The 20,583-nt window shown below is 42.8% G+C and overlaps 1 protein-coding gene across 1 annotated transcript in view; it reads left to right on the top strand.

The window, feature by feature from the left end:
* The window catches only part of LOC145403746 (gem-associated protein 5-like), a 410,271-nt gene that overhangs the window by 66,596 nt on the left and 323,092 nt on the right, over positions 1-20,583 (top strand). The window contains exons 5-7 of the mRNA XM_080275424.1: positions 902-1,078; positions 5,663-5,835; positions 19,312-19,437. Coding sequence (XP_080131550.1) covers positions 902-1,078; positions 5,663-5,835; positions 19,312-19,437 — 476 coding nt within the window. The remainder of the gene's footprint in view (positions 1-901; positions 1,079-5,662; positions 5,836-19,311; positions 19,438-20,583) is intronic.

Here is a 20,583-nt window from a genome sequence, read left to right on the forward strand (position 1 = left end):
AGTCACAAAAAGGCAGTGTTATATTGTTACTACAGATAGCATTGGAATTTTATTGGCAGTCATGTTTGGTTTACCATGGACATTTTAGAAGGTCAACAAAAAGGTGACTTTAAGCTAGAACATACTAACGTTGTGGAGTTGAAATTGTGGTAACTGGAATAAGAATGAATGGATATTTAGTCCATTTCATGTTGAACTCTGTTACCCTAATAGGTTGCCTTTGTTATTTTGCTACTTGTCCCATTGGTTTGATGATGCTGAAGATGTTAGAACATTTTTTTTTTTTTTTTTTTTTTTTTTAATAGGTGAAAAAAGTGGTAGGTGGAAGTGTCTGCCATCCATTTACTCCTTGTGCTGCCTTTGATTATCTCTTCACTGAGTGATGAGTCAAATGGTCTCCCCTGAACTGGTTAGCCAGATAGTATGGTGGGCAGTAACCACATAACCTAATGATTCTTTGTGGTCTAGTGGGTTAAATTGCTTCTACCAGATTTAGCCTGTAAGGGTTTCCATCTAGGGAGTAGTTGGAGTTTATTGCATACTTACTGTCACTCAGGGGCCAGTGAGGTTGGTCACTTTCACCTTAAATGTTGGGATTTGGTAGCCTAGTTTCGGACTTCTATGTTCCTGACAAGCAAAAAGGATTGGATGATGAATGGATGACAAAAAAGGTAAAAGTATTGTAGGTGACAACCGTCCTTTACAGGCACTGATATTTTAATTCCTAATGATAATGTCTTATTACAGCTCGGTATTGAAGATCAAGAGACGACAGTTTTGTAACTGACATTGTAGCATCATGTTCTAGTGTTAGTCTCATGTAACAGAGATGAGAATTTTAAGGAAGGTTAAATCAGAGCATAGGCAGTCTTATTTGTGTTACTTTTTCTTTTTACTCAAGATGGGAGAATACTAATGAACCTCCATGGACATGACTGTAGCATCTACTGCTTGCGATGGTACCCAGAAGAAAGCAGTCCCTTTTCACAGAAAGTTCATGTCACAAATTGTCGGGCCGAGGCTATGATAGAGGATGGGAAGAATACAGCCAAACAGCCAGAGGAAGAGAAAAAGAGAGGTAAGAAATGTTAGTGATGTAAAAAAAAAAAAAAAAAAAAAAAGTGGGCAGGATGATGACAACTTAGCAGGTGAGGAAGAGAAAAAGTAATGTAAAAAACTGCATCATTGTGGATATGAATAATAACTTTGTTATATTTTGTATTGTGCATTCACGTACATGTACCTGGATAGAACACATCGTTATGGTCTGTCTATTTTATGAAGTGCATTTAGGCGTTGTCCCTCTTGGGAATTTCCTAGGCCGCCTCTCTGCCAAACGTGTACACCTCTCTGTCTCAAGTCAGCTATTTACTACTTCGAGATGAAGTTTATTTACAGTATATATATATTTAATTCTCCAGTAAGGCTATATAGTGTTATAAATGTCTCTTTTTTTTCTGATAATAACAATGACTTTTTATAAATACCACAACACTTGGCAACGTTGGAAAGCAACGTTGCCATGCTTGTAAGGGTAGAGTGACCGTGTTAATCCAGGTTATTTCCACTCTGGCCGCTACCTGAGATGGACGCTCTTACTCCTGCTACTCGCTCTCGTGTGCTCCACAGTAGAGAAAAAGAACTTATTTACAACGTAAATAAGTATTTTTTAGACTTTAAGGAAAGTATCGCGTTCATAAGAAAAACATAATGTTGACGGACAGACAGTAACAGAGAGAGAGAGAGAGAGAGAGAGGAGGGAAAGGGAATGGAGAGAAGGGAGATAGGTAGACAGCGAGTGAGGGAGGTTGGAGAGGCCGGCGATAAGGGAGAAAAGGCAAGACGGAGGGAGGGAGGGAATGTGGTGGAAATTGAATAGGAGTGCAGCAAGATAGTCAGGAGGCTTTTCCTCAAATTCTAATAATTCATAAACCCGTATACACTTTTTATAGAAATAAATCTACAAAAAATGCAATTTCTATATGGAGAGAGAGAGAGTGGTATGCTGGGGGGGAGAGTTGTCATTAGCGCCTTGTCTCTAATCCGATTAAGTTGCCCAGTACAAAGTATGGCAACACTGTGGGACGGGGACTCCCCAAGAGGGACAATGCCCAAATGCTCTTCATAAAATAGACGGACCATAGGAGTGACAGCCTTACCTAGACCCCCCCTGGGGGTAGTTTTTTTTTTTCTTTCTCAAGAATACTCCCCCAGTATCCCTGCTTGTCGTACGAGGCGACTAAAAGGGTTGGCGGAGGGTTAGTGCCCCTCCCTGGAAAACAGCTAACAAAAAAAACGAACAAGAAGCCTCAGACAAAGACTGACCAAGAGATGACGACCAAGGACTGGACAATGGACATGGTACGGATCGCAACATGGAATGTAAGGGGTACGAATGATGAGGTAAAAGAAATAGAGATTGTTCAGGTGCTTGAGGGGGCGAAAGTGGATGTATGTGGAGTAACTGAAACTAAATGGAAAGGAGAGTGTGAGAGAATGGGAGTATGGATGGGGTATATGTGCAGGAGTAGGTGAGAATGAGAGGGCAAAAGAAGAGGTGTGTATTGTTGTGAGTAAAAGATGGAAGAAGAACATAAGAGAATATGGATCAGTTGGGTCAAGAATTGTGTGGGTAAGATTGAAACTTGGAATACGAATGTGGGCGATTGTGTGCTTGTATGCGCCAACACAAGATCGTGCAAGCAGAGTGAGAGAAGAGTTCTGGACAAATGTGGAAGTGTGCATGGAAAAGTTTGAAAGGAATGAGAGAGTGTTTTTGATCGGTGATACGAATGGTAAAGTTGGGAGATTGAAGGTGGATGGAATATTTGGTGAGTGGGGTGTGCCTGCTGAGATAGATGAGAATGGCAGTGCGATAGTGGACACTTGTGCCAGGAGGGGGTTGGTGATAGCCAATACCCTCCTCAGGCACAAAATGATCCACAGGTATATATGGCGAGTGATGAGAAGAGTGGGTGGTGAACTGAATGAAAGGAAGGCAATGATTGATTATGTGTGTGTGGATGAATGGATGTGAAGATGTGTAATGGATGCAAGAGCTTATAGAGGTTGGGGGAGTGGACTTTCTGACCACTACTTGGTGGTGGCCAGTATCAAGATCCAAACAAGATGGAGAAATAGAAGAAGGGAAGGATGGGAAGAAAGAGTAGTTGCAAGGAGAGTGGAAAGGTTACAAGAGGATGAGAAAATGGCAGAATATAAGAGAGAAGTAGCAGAACAATTGGGTAAATATGAATTGGAGCAGATGGGGAATGTGGAAGATGTGTGCAGGATATTCACAGAAGAAATATGTGCAGCATGTGATAATATGGTGTGTGGGGTGAAGAGAAGACGAAGGGGGGTGCAAGGAACAGCTTGGTGGAATGACGAGGTGAGACAGGCTGTGGTACTAAAGAAGAAAGCATACAATGAATGGGTGAGAAATAGGGGTGCGGAAGAAATTGAGAGTCGGAAGAGAGAGTTACATATAGAAAGGAAGAGAGAGGTGAAAAGATTAGTAAGAGAGAGTAAGAAGAGGGTGGATGAGGAATTTGGAAGGAATTTGAGTGTAAAGTGGAGGGACTGAGAAAATGTTCTGGAAAGAGGTGAAGAGAGTAAGACAGGGTGGAAGTGAAGTTAGCAGGGGAGTGAAAGATAAAAATGGTAGATTACTAGTGGAGAATGGAGAAAAAGTGAGCAGATGGGGAGAACACTTTAATGAATTGTTGAACATAGAGGATGGAAGTAATGCGAGTATAAGTGGCTGGGTAATGGCTGGGAGAAGGAGGGAGGTGGGAAGGCGGGAAGAAATCAGTAGGATAGAAGTTGTGCAAGCAATGAAGAAAGTCAAATTGGGGAAAGCCCCAGGAATTGAAGGAGTGTGTGGTGAAATGCTGAAGCATGGGGGAGAGATAGTAGTAGAATGGATATGGAAGATGTGCAGATTGGCCGGGGAGGAAGGTAGAGTCCTGGAGGATTGGAAGTCAGGTATAATTATTCCCTTGTACAAAGGAAAAGGGGAAAAAGAAGTGTGTGGTAATAATAGGGTCATTTGTCTTCTTAGTGTAATAGGAAACATGTAGGGTAGGATACTTATTGACAGAGTTAGAGAAGTTAGTTGGAGAAGAACAGGGAGGCTTTAGGAAGGGGAGAGGTTGTGTAGATCAGATATTCATTCTTAGATCTTTAGTGGAAACTTTCTAGAGAAGGGAATGAAGTTGTATGCGGCTTTCATGGATTTGGAGAAAGCATATGACAGGGTGGATAGACAAGGATTGTGGAAAATATTAAGAATATATGGAGTAGATGGGAAATTGTTGAAGGCTGTGAAGAGTATGTATGATGGTGCTAAGGCTGCAGTGCGTGTGGATAGTGAACTGAGTGAATTTTTCTCTTTGAGGGTTGGGTTGAAACAGAGATGTGCCATGTCTCCATGGTTGTTCAATCTGTACATGGATGGGGTTTGAAAGAGGTACAAGATAGGGCAGTGGATGTTGGAGTGGCCTTGGTGAGAGAGGGTAGTGTTTGGAAAGTCCCTGTACTGTTGTTTGCAGATGATACTGTGTTATTGAGTGAAGACGAAGGGGAGCTGCAAGGCTTCATGAATGAGTTTGGGAGAATGTGTAAGGAATGGAATCTAAAAGTGAATGCAGGGAAGAGTAAAGTGATGGTCTGAGAGAGAGGTGAAGTCAATGAATGTACAGTGAGTTTGGATGGTGAGGAAATGGGAAATGTGAGTACGTTTAAGTACGTGGGTAGTGTGATGAGTAAGGATGCAAGTTTGGAGGTGACGTGCTTGAAAGGGTACAACAAAGAAGAAAGGTTGCTGATTCCTTGAAAGCAGTGATAAGAAGCAGGGAAATGAGCATGGAACTGAAAAAGTTACTACATGACAGTATTGTGACACTAACTCTAACGTATGGAAGTGAAGCTTGGACATTGTTAGAAGGACACAAGTCAAGAGTGAGAGCAGTGGAAATGAGTTATTTAAGAGGAGCCTGTGGAGTCATATGGAGAAACAGGCTGACAAATGAGGATATAAAGGAGCTTTTTGGTTTGGATGTGGATGTGATAGGAAGCATTATGAGGAACACACTGAGGTGGTTTGGCCATGTGGAGAGGATGGAGGGTGAGAGACTGATGAGAAGAGTGTATGTGAATGAGGTAGAGGGGGGGGAGAGGGAGGGGGAGGCCAAAGATGAGATGGAGGGATGGGGTGGAGAGGTATATGAGAGAGGGGGATGTGGGTTGGGAGCAGGGCAGTAAAATGGCGGGGGACAGGGCGACGTGGAGGTGATTTGTTTGTGGCCACCCCAAATGGGATTGAGGCGTCTGGCAATAGATAGATAGATAAATGAATAAGTGTAGGGTAGCCAAGTATAAAGTGACAGGTTTGTACATTGAGACCTTCATTTACTAGCTCAAAGAATTCATTGCCTGAAAAGTTATAGCATATCCATATCATGCCTAGATTGGGCTCAGTCCTTTTCTGATTGCTTTGGTTACAGAGAAAATCACTTTCTCTTCACTATTTGCATATGCTGACTAATTCTTCTTATATTTTTCTCATTCCTTGCCTTCTGGACCCAGCCTTACCCCATCGTTAGGTGTGAAAATGTGGTCTGGATGATGATGAGGATGATTTTATAAACTTTTTCATCAGAGACTGGCACAGAAAACTGGCGAAGTGAACCAAGTGGAATGGAGACCTCCGGCCCATATTTTGCCTCCTCAGACTATGGTCGGAACATCTTCATCTGGGATCTTGCCTCCAAGAAATATGTTACCAGGTTCAATGTCCCACTTTCAGCTTCAGGATATAAGAAACAATTGGCAGTAAGTGTATTATTAGCATCGTTTTCATTTTCTTTCATCTTCTGTAGGATTAACCTCTCTAGTCTGGTGATATCTAATTTAGTTTTAGTCTTGCTCTCTGTTAATAATGTTATTCAGCCTAGGATAGACTTCTGGAACTTGAGGAGTTTGATATAGCTTGCACAGATCCTTTCAGTACCAGAGAATATTCTTGTTAATATCATCTTGAAGTGACAAGAATAAACATAAATCACTGTATTCAAGGATTAAAGTCTCACACAAAATTAAGAGAGCAAACTGGTGAAACATGATTTCAGAAATGGTGGTAGATGTGATTGCCCATCATCCACTCACTCATTGTAGGGATGCCTTATTGCCTCTACACTGAGTGACAAGCCAAATGGTTTCCTGTACCCAGGAAACTATTTACTATGCTGGATGGCAACAATATAACCGAGATTTTTCGCCGGGTTAAGTGTCCCCCAGATTCCCCTATCTAGTATCAGTTAATCATGGCAAATATTACGGAGAGCCTCAGAGGGCCCAATACCTGCCCAAGGCCCCAACCAAATGGGGAGATTCACATGGCCATGTAGAATGTGAGAAGTGTGAATGAGGAGAACAATAGGGTGTAAGTGGTGAATGTGGTGCTAGAGTGCGAGATATGCTGTGATGGCATTGTGTGGAACAAAGATGAAAGGGTGTGAAGTGGAGGAGTGGGAGGATGTAAGGTGTGTAAGGTCAGACATGAATGGGCGAGGAAGATGCAAAGAAGGAGTTGCTTTGTTGGTGAATGAAGTGTGACTGAGTGGACTGAGAGATTACAAATGTGTTAGCTAGAGATGTATGTATGTCAAGTTCAAGTTTGAGAAGGTGAAAGTGGCAGTGGTTGTAGCATGTGCACTATATGATGACAGGAGTGAGAGAGACAAAGACTGGTTTTGGGATGAGCTGGATGAAGCAGTGGGAGGAATGCAAAGGAGAAGTGATCATAATGGGCGGCATGAATGGAAGAGTAGGCACTGGTCCTGAGGAGGACATTATGGGTTGTAATGGAGTACCCATAGAAAATAACAGTTGGAAGCAACTGAAGGATATGTGTCAGGAAAGAAGTTTTTGCATTTGTGACTCGTATTTGAAACACAAAGATGCACATAGGTATACATAGTATAGAGGGAATGTGATCATGCTGAAAGGAGCCTGATTTATTACATGCTCGTAGAGAGTTTCGATGCTGGGAATGGCTGCTGATATGAGGACAGTCAGAGGACGATGTGGATGTCTGTCAGATCATATGACTGTGGTGTGCAAGGTCAAGCTGAGAGGAGTGGAGTGGACCAGGAGAGAGAGGAACAGTGAGGGAAAAAGACTGAAAGTCGAGAAGCTGAGGATCAGTGAAATGGCAGATAAATGCAGGACCAAGCTAGGGGAGGAGTTAGAATAAGTGAATTTGAATGAAATGGATCTGGATGACCTGTGGAATGCTTAGTTAGGAATCCTAAAGTGGTGTGTGGCATGGCAAGAGTAACAACAAAGAAGAAAGGTGCAGCATGGTGGGATAAAGAGGGTAAGACAGCAGTGGAGGAAAAGAGGAAGAAGTGGCTAGAGTGGTTAAAGGACAGGGATTCACTTGAAATAAGACCTGGGTATATTGAGAGCAAGGAGCATGTAAAGGGACAAGTGAAGAGGTAAGAAGGAGGTAAATGATGATCTAGGAAGAAAAGTGAATGCAAATTACTCTGAATCTTCTGGAAAGAGGTGCTGAAATGTAGAACCAGCAGTGGAAAGAAATGTGAAAGTGTGAAAGATGTAGATGGTAGATTATCAACCCATGGGGATGAAGTAAGGACCAGATGGAAAGAATATTTTGAAAGCCAGATGAATGGGAACAGAGAGGGCAGAGTGGCTATAAGAGTGAGTGATTTTAGGAGTGTGCAGAGAAGGAATGCAATGCCAGGAAATGTGACTCTCGCATAGGTGAAGAACTCTGTGAAGCTGCTGAAAAATGGGAAAGCAGCTGAAGTTAATGAAGTGTATGCAGAGATGATTAAGTGTAGCAGAGAAAGCAGAATGAATTCTTGTTGGAGATATGTAAGAAGGCATGGATGAGTGAAACTGTGCCAGCAGAATGGAAAAAGGCTGTTATTGTACATCTGTACAAAAATAAAGGTGAGTGAAGTAAGTGCAAGAATTATTGTGGCATAAGTGTATTGAATGTTATAGGGAAGGTATATGGAAAAATTATTATAAAGTAAGAGAGATATCGGAAGTCCTAGTGAGTGATGAACTGGGTGGCTTTAGGAGTGGCAGAGGATGTGTGGATCAAGTATTTGCAGTAAGACAGATACTGGAGAAGGCTTGTGAGAAGGACTATAAGGTGTTTATGGCATTCATGGATCTGGAAAAAGTATACCACAAAGTAGACAGAGAAGGATTGTGGAAGATTTTGTGCATGTGTGGTGTAGATGGTAAGATCCATGGTGCCGTCAAGAGTTTTTGTAATGGTAGTGAAGCATTTGTAACAGTAAATGGGCATCTAACTGAATGGCATGTGTGGATCAAGTATCTGCAGTAAGACAGATACTGGAGAAGGCTTGTGAGAAGGACTATGAGGTGTTTATGGCATTCATGGATCTGGAAAAAGTATACCACAAAGTAGACAGAGAAGGATTGTGGAAGACGAGGTCTTGGCTGGTGGAGGAAGTAGTACCAAGAAGGAGTATGAAGATAAAGTTATTGGGCCAATCTTTCAAGCAATCAGAGACGTATCAAATAGACTGGAGGCACTAGAGACCAAGGTCTCATCACCTATGGCAGTCACACAAGATCAGGCCAAGTCATTTGCGGATGCTGTTCGTGGGTCTCTCGTGGGGGGAGGGAAGGATCTGCCTGGGGGCGTGATTGAGATCAGTGCTCATGGCCAGAAAAAAGCCATTCGTAGTCAGCATGTACTGATTGTGAAACCAGAGAGTGGCGCTAGTGCCCTGACAAATCAGATGGGACCAGAAGACATCAGAGGCGTACTTAACTCGGTACCGGTTGACGGCTGCCTTAAGACCAAGGCTGGTGGGCTGGTAATGAAGTTTCCGTCGGCTGAGGCCAAGAGAGAAGCAACTGGGGTGCTGACTGATTATTTTGGCTCTGAGGGCACTTTTTGCATATCAGAGCCAAAGAAAATGTTGCCTAAAATGACCGTGACAGGCCTTTCCTCTTCTTTGGATGACTCTGACATCATCCCAAATATTCTGAGAAAAAACAATAAAATTAAGATGCTCGTTGATCGAGGTTGTACCCTCAACCTTCTCTTCACAAGGACAAGGAATGACACCAAAACTGCTGTCTTGAAGATGTCGCCAGAGGTGAGATCCTCCATTGTAGAACAGGGCAATTACATCTATGTGGATCTTACAAGATGCCGCGCTTTCGATAGATTCTGGGTTACACAGTGTCATCACTGTCAAGGCTTTGGTCATACATTTGAGAGATGTTCTAGGAAAAGTGATGAACCTAAATGTGTCTTTTGTGCTGGAGCCCATAAATCTAAGGACTGTAGTAACAGAAATTCTTCCAAATGCATCAACTGCTCCTCTTTAAGACAACAAGATCCTAATTCAAAGTCACAGGTGGTTGCCCATTTTGCTTCAAGTAGAGAATGTCCAATTATGTGATCTCTTAGGAATAAATTGATTGAGAACACCAATTTTGACCATTCAAAAAACTGACTACATCCCTCTTGAATCAGTTAAGGATGGGTCTTTTAAATATTCGTTCCATCCGTAATAAGATAGACTATATTAATGAAACCCTAAATCAGCATGAGCTTGACATATTGTGCTTGACTGAAACCTGGTTGTATGAGTCTGATACCGATATTATTCGTAATGCTTTGCCTAAGACACATTCTATTATTAGTATTCCCAGGCCTGCTGCTGACTATCCGGGAGGAGGCGTAGCATTCATCTATTCGGTAGCACTTGCAAACGTTTCTCTCATTGACTCAGACCTGACCCCATCATCATTTGAATTTATGGAAGTATTAATAAATTTCCATCAGAATACCATTAGAATTGCAATTGTCTATCGACCAGGTCATCCGGGCAGAGATCGAGGTTTTATGGAGGAGTTTGGGCAGTTTCTTGAAGGGTTTTCTCTTAAACCTGGAGGACTTCTTGTTTGTGGTGATTTCAATTATTGGGTTGACTGTCCAGTCAAAACCATTTTCTTCAGAATTCCTTGAGTTGATCACCCAGAACAATTTTTTCAATCATGTGAGTAATCCAACTCATGTCTCAGGACATGTCCTTGACTTGATCTTGTCCCCTGTTGGTTGCAGGCGCGTATCAGATGTGGAGGTTGACTCATTTGACCCCCTCATCTCTGATCATGCTCTGATCACTCTTAGTTTTGGTGTCCCGAAATCCCCTTCATATAAAAAGGTCATCAGGTTCAGAAATTACAACAATGTTGACCGCCAGTTGATGTGTTTTGAAATTGATCAACGTTTAAACTCCATCGATTCTTCAAGTCTTTCTTCTGGTGAATTGGTTGATATTTACAACAACGAGCCCAGGTCAATTTTTGACCATTATTGTCCTGAGGTAGTAAAAACAATCACTGTTCGTGATAATTCTCCGTGGTATGGTCCATCCATTAATTCTTTGCGTAGACAACGTAGAAGGGCAGAGCGTGAGTGGCGCTTGCAGCGGACTGAAGTAACTCGTTTGCGTTATGTTTTTGCGAGAAGAGCAGTCGTTCACACTGTAAAAGCCCAAAAGGCTAGGTATTATCAAAATAAAGTTGATTCATGTGGTGGTGATAAAAAAAAATTGTCTGCAGTTGTGAACAATTTGGTTGGTTGGAGGAATGTAATTGTTAAACCAACTTCTTTATCTGATGCCCAATTGGCTTCTGATTTTGCTTCATTTTTTACAAGTAAGATATCTCGCATAAGAAGTGATTTAGATAGCAGTCCTCCTAGCGAAGCGTACTCAGTTGACTTCCAGCCACGGTGCACCGGGGATCATTTGCTTTCAACATTTCATCCACTGGATGTAAACAAAGTCAAATGTTACATCAGAGAACTTAATAAAACATTTTGCTCACTCGATCCATGTAACATGTCACAACTGCCTGATGTGTATGAGCATGCTGCAGACTTTATCTGCAACATAATAAATAGATGCTTCTTAGAAAGTAATTTTGTGCAGTCTAAGAAACGTGCTTTGCTTAGGCCCCTAATTAAGAAACCTGGCCTTGATGTCGAGAGCATGACAAATTATCGTCCTGTCTCTAACCTGTCTTTTTTATCCAAGATTATTGAGCGGGCCATACTCAACCAACTCTTACCACTACTGGAACACAACAAAGTTGTTCCTGTTGTTCGATCAGCATACAGAAAATACTATTCGACTGAAACTGCACTAACAAGGATTCAGAGCGACTTGGTGGCAAACACTTGTAGTGGGATGTCCTCTCTCCTAGTTCTTTTGGATCTGTCTGCAGCTTTTGATAGAGTAGATCATAAACTATTGTTGGATGATCTGTATTTTTATGGCATTCGTGATGGTGCCCTTTTGCTCCTTAAGTCGTATCTGTTGGACAGATCTCAGAGAGTGGTTGTTGATTACGCTAGCTCTGATTCTGCTCCTCTTCTATTTGGAGTCCCTCAAGGATCAGTTTTGGGTCCAATTCTATTTACTATCTACATAAGTAGTTTATCGTCTCTTCTTGATGCTCATGATGTGTCCTATCATTTTTATGCTGATGACACCCAGCTCTATGTTAAGATGTCAGATATCAACGATACTAAGATAAAGTTTGAATCTCTAATGTCTGATATTAAGATTTGGATGGCTAAGAGGAAACTTAAGCTGAATGATGGTAAAACTGAGATCATCATCATTAGAGGAAACAGAAGGGGTGATGACACTGACAATGCCCTGGCTTTGAACATTGGCGTGTCACAGCTGCATCCAGTCAGTTCTGTTCGAAATTTGGGTGTTTATTTTAATTCTAAGTTAAATTACAAAGAACGCATTAATCAGGTTGTAAGAGGGTGTAACTTGCATATCAGAAATCTGTACTCTGTGAGAAGATTCCTGAATAGACAGTGCCTCTTAACATTGGTCCATGCAGTGGTCTTGTCTCGTGTTGATTATTGTAATTCACTGTGGGTTGGTCTTCCAAATAATATACTAACAAAAGTTCAGTCTGTGTTGAACAGGGCGGCACGGCTTATCTTTGGTCTCCCCCCGAGAACCTCAACTACCCCGTTTCTGATTGAGTTGCATTGGTTACCAGTAAAGGCTAGAATTGAATTTAAACTGTGTCTTATTCAAGGTTCTTAAGTTTGGTGAACCGAAGTATCTTGCTGAATTGTTAAAACTCCCATCGACACGCCCGGGTGTGATGTTACGCAGTGAAGATGATTCCTTGCGACTTGATGAGCCAGGAGCCATTCACCAGTCATCTTTCTCTGATCGCTCTTTTGCACATAGAGCCCCTAGATTATATAACAGATTGCCATTGTCCATAAGACAACTCTCTACTGTTGAATCCTTTAAGAGACAGCTGAAAGCCTTTCTTTTTTCAAAATGCAACGACCTGGAGAGAGGTACTATGACGGATGATTATAGGGTTTAATTTTTGCCACTTTCATGTATATATGATGTAGCTTGTATTATATACAAGAAATGTCACAATTCTTATAATTGTAAAAATAATTTATGTGTGTCGAGCGCTAGTGAATTCCCAAAAGGAAGAACTGGCGCTTTTGAGAAAAAAAAGGCCAGATTATTATTATTATTATTATTAAGATTTTGTGCATGTATGGTGTAGATGGTAAGATCCATGGTGCCGTCAAGAGTTTTTGTAATGGTAGTGAAGCATTTGTAACGGTAAATGAGCATCTAACTGAATGGCTCACGATTGGTGTGGGTGGGCAACAAGGTTGTGTGATGTCCCCGTGGTTGCTTAATATACATAAATATGGATGGGATGATCTGTCTGTCTGTCTATAGCCCAACGCCCTAATCACTCAAAGGGTGGCTGCAGACGAAACACCTCCAAGTCACTCTGTCAACCACCATTTGACTATGCTCCCCCCAACTCACTCCCCCCTCCCTCATATACCTCTTAACTCCATCCCTCCACCTCATCCTCGGTCTTCCCCTCCCTCTCCCTCCCTCCACCTCACCTACATACACCCCCTTAGTCAGTTTTTCATTCTCCATTCTCTCCACATGTCCAAACCGCCTCAGTGTATTTCTCCTAATCTTCTCAACCACATCCACATCCACATCCACCCCACAACATTCCTTCACTTCTTCATTCATCAACCTGTCCCTCCATTTACTCCACATGCTCCTCTCATATAACTCATTTCCACTGTTCTCACTCTTGACTTGTTGCCCTCTAGCAAGGTCCATGCCTCACTTCCATACGTCAGGGTAGGGTTCACAGTACTATCATGCAGTGACTTCTTAACTTCCATTCACTTTCCTATTTCTCGTCACTGCTTTCAGTGAACCAACAACCTTCCTTCCCTGCTGTACCCTTTCATGCACTTCATCCCCCAAAGTTCCATCCTTACTCATCATACTACCTAAGTACTTGAATGCACTCACACTTTCCATATCCTCACCATCCAACTTCACTGTGCATTCTGTGACTTCAATCCTCTCAAACACCAGAACTTTACTCTTGTTTACATTAACTTTCAGATTCCTCCTCCTACACACTCTCCCAGATTTATTCACCAAACCTTGCAACTCCCATTCATCTTCACTCAACAATACTGTATCATCAGCAAACAGCAACACTGGAATCTTCCAAATCTCACCCTCATTCATTAGAGCCACCCCCACATCCACTGCCCTACCTTGCACCTTTACAACCCCATCCATGTATATATTAAACAGCCATGGAGACATCACACAACCCTGTTTCAGTCTCACATTTAGATCAAAGAACTCACTCAGCTCACCATCCACTCGCACCGTAGCCTTAGCTCCTTCGTACATACTCATCACAGCACTCAACAGTTTCCCCTCCTCTCCATATATTCTTAGTACCTTCCACATACCTTGCCTATCTTGCCATAAGCTTTCTCTAAGTCCATGAAGGCAGCATACACTTTCTTTCCCTTCATAGATACTTCTCCACTAAACATCTTAGAACAAATATCTGATCTACACACCCTTTTCCCTTCCTAAATCTCCCTTGTTCTTCTCCAACTAGCTCCTCTCTTATATGCCTAACCCTGTCAGTGAGTATTCTACCATACATTTTTTCAGTCACACTAAGAAGGCAAATACCCCTATGGTTACCACATGCTTCTCTCTCCCCGTTTCCTTTGTATAAAGGAACAATTATACCTGGTTTCCAGTCCTCCGGAACCTTCCCTCTTCCCAAGGCAGTCTACACAACTTCCATATCCACTACAATCTCACCCCCCATACTTCAGCATTTCACCACACACTCCATTAATTCCTGGGGCCTTTCCCATCATGATATTCATTGCTTCCACTACTTCCGCCCTACTGATCTCTTCCTCTCTCCTCTCATCTCCTCTTCTCCCAGCCATTCCCCAACTACTTATACTCGCACTGCTCTCTCTCTCTACATTTAACAGATCCTCAAAGTGCTCCTTCTCTCTCCTTAATTTCTCTCTCTTCTCCACCAGCAGTCTGTTATTCTCTTACCCCCCTACTATTTCCCCTTTCACACTGCCTTACTTTCTTTACCTCCATCCAAAACTTCTTACTCTCCCTCCATTTCACACTCAGATTCCTCCCAAACTCTTCATCCATTTTCTTCTTACTCTCCATCACCAGTCTCTTCACCTCCTTTCTCCTGCTCACATATACCCCTCTCTTCATCTTCTCCCCTACCTTTGCTCGTTAGCCATTCACTGTATGCCTTCTTCTTTTGTTCCACAGCACATTTCACATCATCATTCCACCTTGCTGTCCTCCTCCTCACACCCCTGCATCTCCTCCTCACTCCACAGACCACCTTACATGCTGTGCCTATCTCCTCCATGAATATCTTGCATACATCTTCCACCCCTTCCATTTGCTCTAACTCATACCTTCTCAGTCTTTCTTCCACTATACTCTTATACTCTGCCATTTTCTCACTATCTTGCAACTTCACCTTTCTCACAGGAGCTGTTTCCTCCTGTCTTCCCCTTCGTCTCTTCACCCATTTTCTTTACAGCCTTACCATGGCCATCACTAAGTGGTTGTCCGAGATTCCATTCCTCCACCCTCTCCACACTCTTGCATCCAACAAGTACTGTACACTTGTCTTCTCATTTGCTCATCCACACACACGTAGTCAGTCATTGCCTTTCGTTCAACAAGTTCACCATGCATCCTCCTCATGACTCTCCATGTATACCTGTGGATCATCTTGTGCCAAAAATAGGTGTTGGCTATTGCCAACCCCTTACATTCACAGATGTCCTCCAAAGCACTACCATTCCCATCTACTTCAGCTGGCACACCCCACAGACCAACCACTCCATCCACTCATACATTCCCAACTTTGCCATTCATGTCTCCAATCAAAAAACACTCTCTTGCTCCTCTCAGACTTGTCAATACATGCTTCTACACTTACCCAAAACTCATCTTTCACTCTTGCCACTCAGTCCCCAGTCGGCGCATATGCACATAAAATCGCCCAAGCTTGTATGTGTACTTTCATCCTCACCCATACAATCCTTGCACCCACTGTTCCATATTCTCATATATTCTCCATCCACTTCTTGCTTATCATCAGACATACTCCCTCTCTTGCCCTCTCATTCTCATTAACCCCCGCACATATTCCTAAACCGTATTCCCATTCTCCCACCCTTTCACCTTTCCATTTAGTTTCAGTCAGTCCACACACATCCACTCTTTCATCCTCAAGCACCTGAACAATCTCTCTCCCTTTCACTTCATCCTTCACTCCTCTCACATTCCATGTCCCCACCTTCAGAATGTCCTTTGTCTGTTCCTTAGTCGTCAACGTATGGTCCATCCTGGTCCGAGGTGCTTTATTCGCTTGTTTAGTTAGTTCTTTTTACGGAGTGGGGCACTAACCCACCACCAACCCTTTTAGTCGCTTCATATGACAAGCAGGGATACTGGGGGAATATTCTTGATGGGATGATGAAAGAAGTAAAACATGAGTAATGGAGAGAGGGATGACGTTGGTAATGAATGGTGATGGATGGGATGTCTCAAATTTGTTGTGTGCTGATGATGCAGTACTACTTCCAAATACCAGACATGAACTTGGTAGACTAGTGCAGAGTTTTGCTGATGTCTGTGAGCGTCGTGCCTTGAGAGTAAATGTAGAAAAGAGTAAAGTGATGGTTATTGAGAGAGAAGGTGACTCCCAGTGCGATGTTACAGTGAACGGAGAGAGACTGGAATTGGTGTGAGAGTTCAAGTACCTGGGTACAGTGATAGAAAAAAAGAGAGGAAAATGTGCAAAAGAAGTGGAAAGTAGAGTGACACAAAGATGGAAAGTAGCTGGTACCACGAAGGCCTTGATAAGAAACAGAGGCTTGAGTGTTGTAGCTGCACAAGGCTTACATGAAGGAGTGTTAGTGACAACTTTAACATGTGGATGTGAGACAATGGTGTGGCATGAAAGTGAAAAATAGAGTGAAAGCAGTGGAGATGGGATTGCTGAGGAATGTATGTTGAATACAGAGAGTGGATAGGATGTGAAACAATGTGATTCGTGAAAGATGCGGAGTGAGGAAGTCTGTGGACACCAGAATTGAAGAGAGTGTACTGAGATGTATGGTCAGGAGGAGAGAATGGATAATAATAGTGTTGAAAAAAGTATATCTGGGCGAATTTGAAGGAGGGAGGCGGCGAGGTAGGCCAAGGAGAAGGTGGAGAAATATGGTGGATGAGTGTGTGAGGATGAGAAGTATGGAAGTCGTTCAGGCTAGGGGACTGACAAGAGATCGAGCTGGCTGGATGAATGTTGTGAGAAAGAGTGCATGATGAGGGATTTGGCACCCTTTTTTAATTTGACAGCATCCAGGTTGACTCTCAGATATGTTTATGTGAAAGTACAGAACATGGTGAATGCTTTGGTGTATCCGATAGAGCCAGGATTCTGGGGCCTTGAATGATGAGTGAATGGAAGCCTGGCCCATTGGATTGGTCAAACTTGGGCTGTCTAGACATTCCTACTCCTCACCTAGCCCTTGGGTGGGAAAGGAGGTCCGGATGATGATGATGGTGGTGGTGGTGGATTAATTATTCTGGTTATGGACATGTGGAAAGGGTTGAGAATGTTTAATTGACAAGGAGAGTTTGAGTGAGATGGAAGGAGAGAGCGGGAGGGGAAGATTGAGGATAATGTTGAGGGGTGGGGTGGAGAGGTACTCTATATTAAACACTTAGGGTGGTTTAAGAAATGGCAGCCTGATGGTGGAGGAGAGGTAGCACTGACGTGATTTGTTCATGGTCACTTCTCCCGAATGTAAGGGTCAGGCAATAGATAGATAGACCATTTTATTGACATCTTTTTTTCCTAGTTTGAAAAATATGCATTCTAGTACCGTAATTGTGGGAACTCTGATTGTAGTTGTAGTAGTAGTAGTAGTTGTTACCTAGGCAGTTTTTCCGAACAGCCCCGAGTCCCTTAGGAAGGCCATGGCCGAGACCGGGCTTTGCCACAGAGCTCTCGAAGAGCGTATGTTGTGTTGTTGGCGTAGGTGATTGTGTGCAATGCAGTCTTCCATAATGTGCTTAATAGTATGGGGTGCTGTGTTGCATCCTGGACAGGCATCAGCGACAGAGTCATCCAGCCTCTTCTGGTAGCTTAAGAGGGCTGGATGGTGCCCACATCTCAGCCTGGCCAGGTGGACCCTGTCCTCACGAGGAAGATAGGATTCGGAAGGGTGGATGTCAGGAGGCCGTGCATGCAGCTGTGTGTTGTCTTTAACCTGCCCCATCCTGACCACTTTTCCACCACTGACTCCCCCTAATCCCGACCATTTTAGGATTTTTTTTTTTTTTTTTTTTTTTTTTTTTTTTTTGCTCAAACCTTCGCTTTTGGTGAGAAACATCGAAAATTCATAGAGAAATCGCTCACCTGAGGTTTAAAATACTCATTACAGGTAGGAGTACCTCCTTACCTTACTAGGTTTTCTATCAGGCTGGCACCAAAGAAAACGAGTTCTGTGGGAGGATAACTATTTCATCATCATCATCATTGCCAGACGCCATGTATCCCAAATGGGGTGGCCAACGGCTTAGAGTTAATTGTTTTACAGGGAGGGGCACTAATCCTCCACCAACCCCATTTGACACGTAGGGATGCCAACAGCATCTGGTGTTCCCAGGCGGTCACCCATCCAAGTACTAACCAGACCCAACGTTGCTATTTCACACCACTCATAAACGGTATTTATTTATTTACTTGGTACGAATTTACTGTATATGTAGTACAAGAATATATTGGTTTTCAAGCCGTAATATAGGCATTATAAGCATTGTTTCACTCACTAATACCTGACCTTTTATTTGCCACATTACCTGATCATCATTTCTAACTGTTTCTTCCTCTAATGCTATGTAAAGTTTGTCCTCTACATTGTCATTGATTGGGGAATCACTCTGGCCCTGAATTTCGTACCGTGGCATGACATGGCTATACTGGCCAGGTCACTGATAACAGGTGAATTGCTGAGACAATGGCATGCAGGGGGGGGGGAGGTCATGCTGGGTAAGGCATTGTCCCTGCCTGGCATCTTGTTGAGGAAAGTGTCATGTGTATACGTACCAGAAATGACTCGCGAAAATTGAAAATTGTGCAAATTTGGGACCTTGCAATTTTTTCGCGTTTATGTATGTCGACGGGATTGGCAGTGACAAAACGTGTGGACGTTAAAGAATGTCGACGGGACGCCACGGGTTAAGTGACTGAATGGAGCGGCGAGTGATCTGAGTGTGGATATGCTTCTGGAAGCTGGTCTGAGGTGGGCGAGAGGGGAGAGATGACAGTATTTGTGTATGGTATCGTGTGCTGGGTGTTGTTTTGATGTTTCTTGGTGTGGGTGGATGTGCTGCCATGTACTGTAGTGGATGTTGTGGGTTTATGGAGTTATGGAGGCTGCAGCAAGAAACTGGGTGCCTCTCATGTCTAAGTGATCCTTGGCTTTGAGGACTTGATTGTAGTAGTTTTAACCGTGAATCTTAGAGAGTAAGAGTAAGGCATGCCATCAGTTTTGAGGATAATTTCCAAGTCAGATAAGAAAGAATGTGTTTAGCTTCCCCTTGTCATTGCTGACTGCACACTGTGTAATTTGGGATGTTGGCTGACCACAGCTGATTATTATAGATGTTCATTAATAACCATGAAAAATTAAGGACATAAAAAATTAGGGACTAGCCTCTCTTTGTGATGTAAAGTTTAAGCATTTGGTCTTTTGTGTCTGTAGATTCCTTGGATACGATTGTCTCCCAACCTCCTCAGGGAAAAGATCGGGGGTCTGGAAAGCAGCATATCCCACTGGCCTGGTACAAGGGGGGACTGTTGTCCTCAACGATACGAGGTGAATTGCTTCAGTGGACGCTTTCATTGGGTCAGGCAAATTATAAGGTGAGGTTTTTCGTATTTATATGTGTTTCTACGGCTTTCTCAATTTTTCAGTGTGTGATATCCTTGTTACCCTGATACAGTTTTATTCAGCTTAGTAATGATATCTAGAAATGAAGAGCTATTTGAAGGTTATGTCTAATCCCTCTATCTTCAAATCCTATCAAAAGTAAATAAAATTTTCTCGAGATGTCATGAATAATGTGTTATAGTGATGTCATCAGGCTGAAGGGGTAAAACATATTCTGCATGACCTTCACTCCCTCCCAGTCATCATACACTGCCAGAGTAACCACTCATTCTTACTACTTACTTGAGTGGAGAACAGTTGTCATGGGAATAATAAGGATAAGGAGATCATTGTGGGTAAGATACAGAAGCCTTTGAATCTCTTCCCTGCCCCCATCAGTGAAGGGGGCAGTGTAATGATGGCCCAGTCTAACCCAAGAATGAAGTCCCCATCATACTTAGCCTCATCTCTGTAACTTAGGCCTTTAGGCCTTTGAGTGTGTGACTGGTTATTCATCCACTCTCTATACACACAAGTCCACTGCATCATCTAGGTTACCATAGTTACCTCTCGTAGTTGTTACTCTATTTACTCCTTTTACCACAAGCCCATAAATGGTAGATGGACACCTAAGGCAAGTGGCAAGAGTTGCCAGGACCAAGATTTGATCCCTAGTGCTGTTGGACCAATGGCTTGGTGACCAGTAATGGTGACCACTTGCATACCATACCAGTATACCTGTTTAACCGATGATATGTGACCTAACTCTGTAAAGGAAGCTGTCCTGATTGCAACGTTGCTCTTAAGAGACCCACATTCAATTAAAATTCCTGGTAATGGGAGTGATCACCCTCAAGCTCTTGTAGAGATTTATGATGCATGCGAGCTCATTGCATATGCTGGCATGTGTGCTGAGGGCTCAGTGTTTGTCCAGCTACGTGTCAGGTGATTCTTGGCCTTCAACCTCCTCTGGAGCTGATTCTGGGAGGTTTTGATGGTGTCCACAGCTGAAAAGAAGGCTTGACTCTGTTCCATTGGATCAAGTGATGTGAAGAGTGAACAGAATCCAAGAAAATAACATAAATATGAGGGTGATCATGGAAAGTCATGAATGAAACATGCCTATCTCATATTTATTC

Source organism: Coenobita brevimanus, chromosome 61 (assembly GCF_032717465.1).
Source record: "Coenobita brevimanus isolate Jiangsu-jjx chromosome 61, ASM3271746v2, whole genome shotgun sequence".
In the NCBI taxonomy this organism is placed as follows: Eukaryota; Metazoa; Arthropoda; class Malacostraca; order Decapoda; family Coenobitidae; genus Coenobita; species Coenobita brevimanus.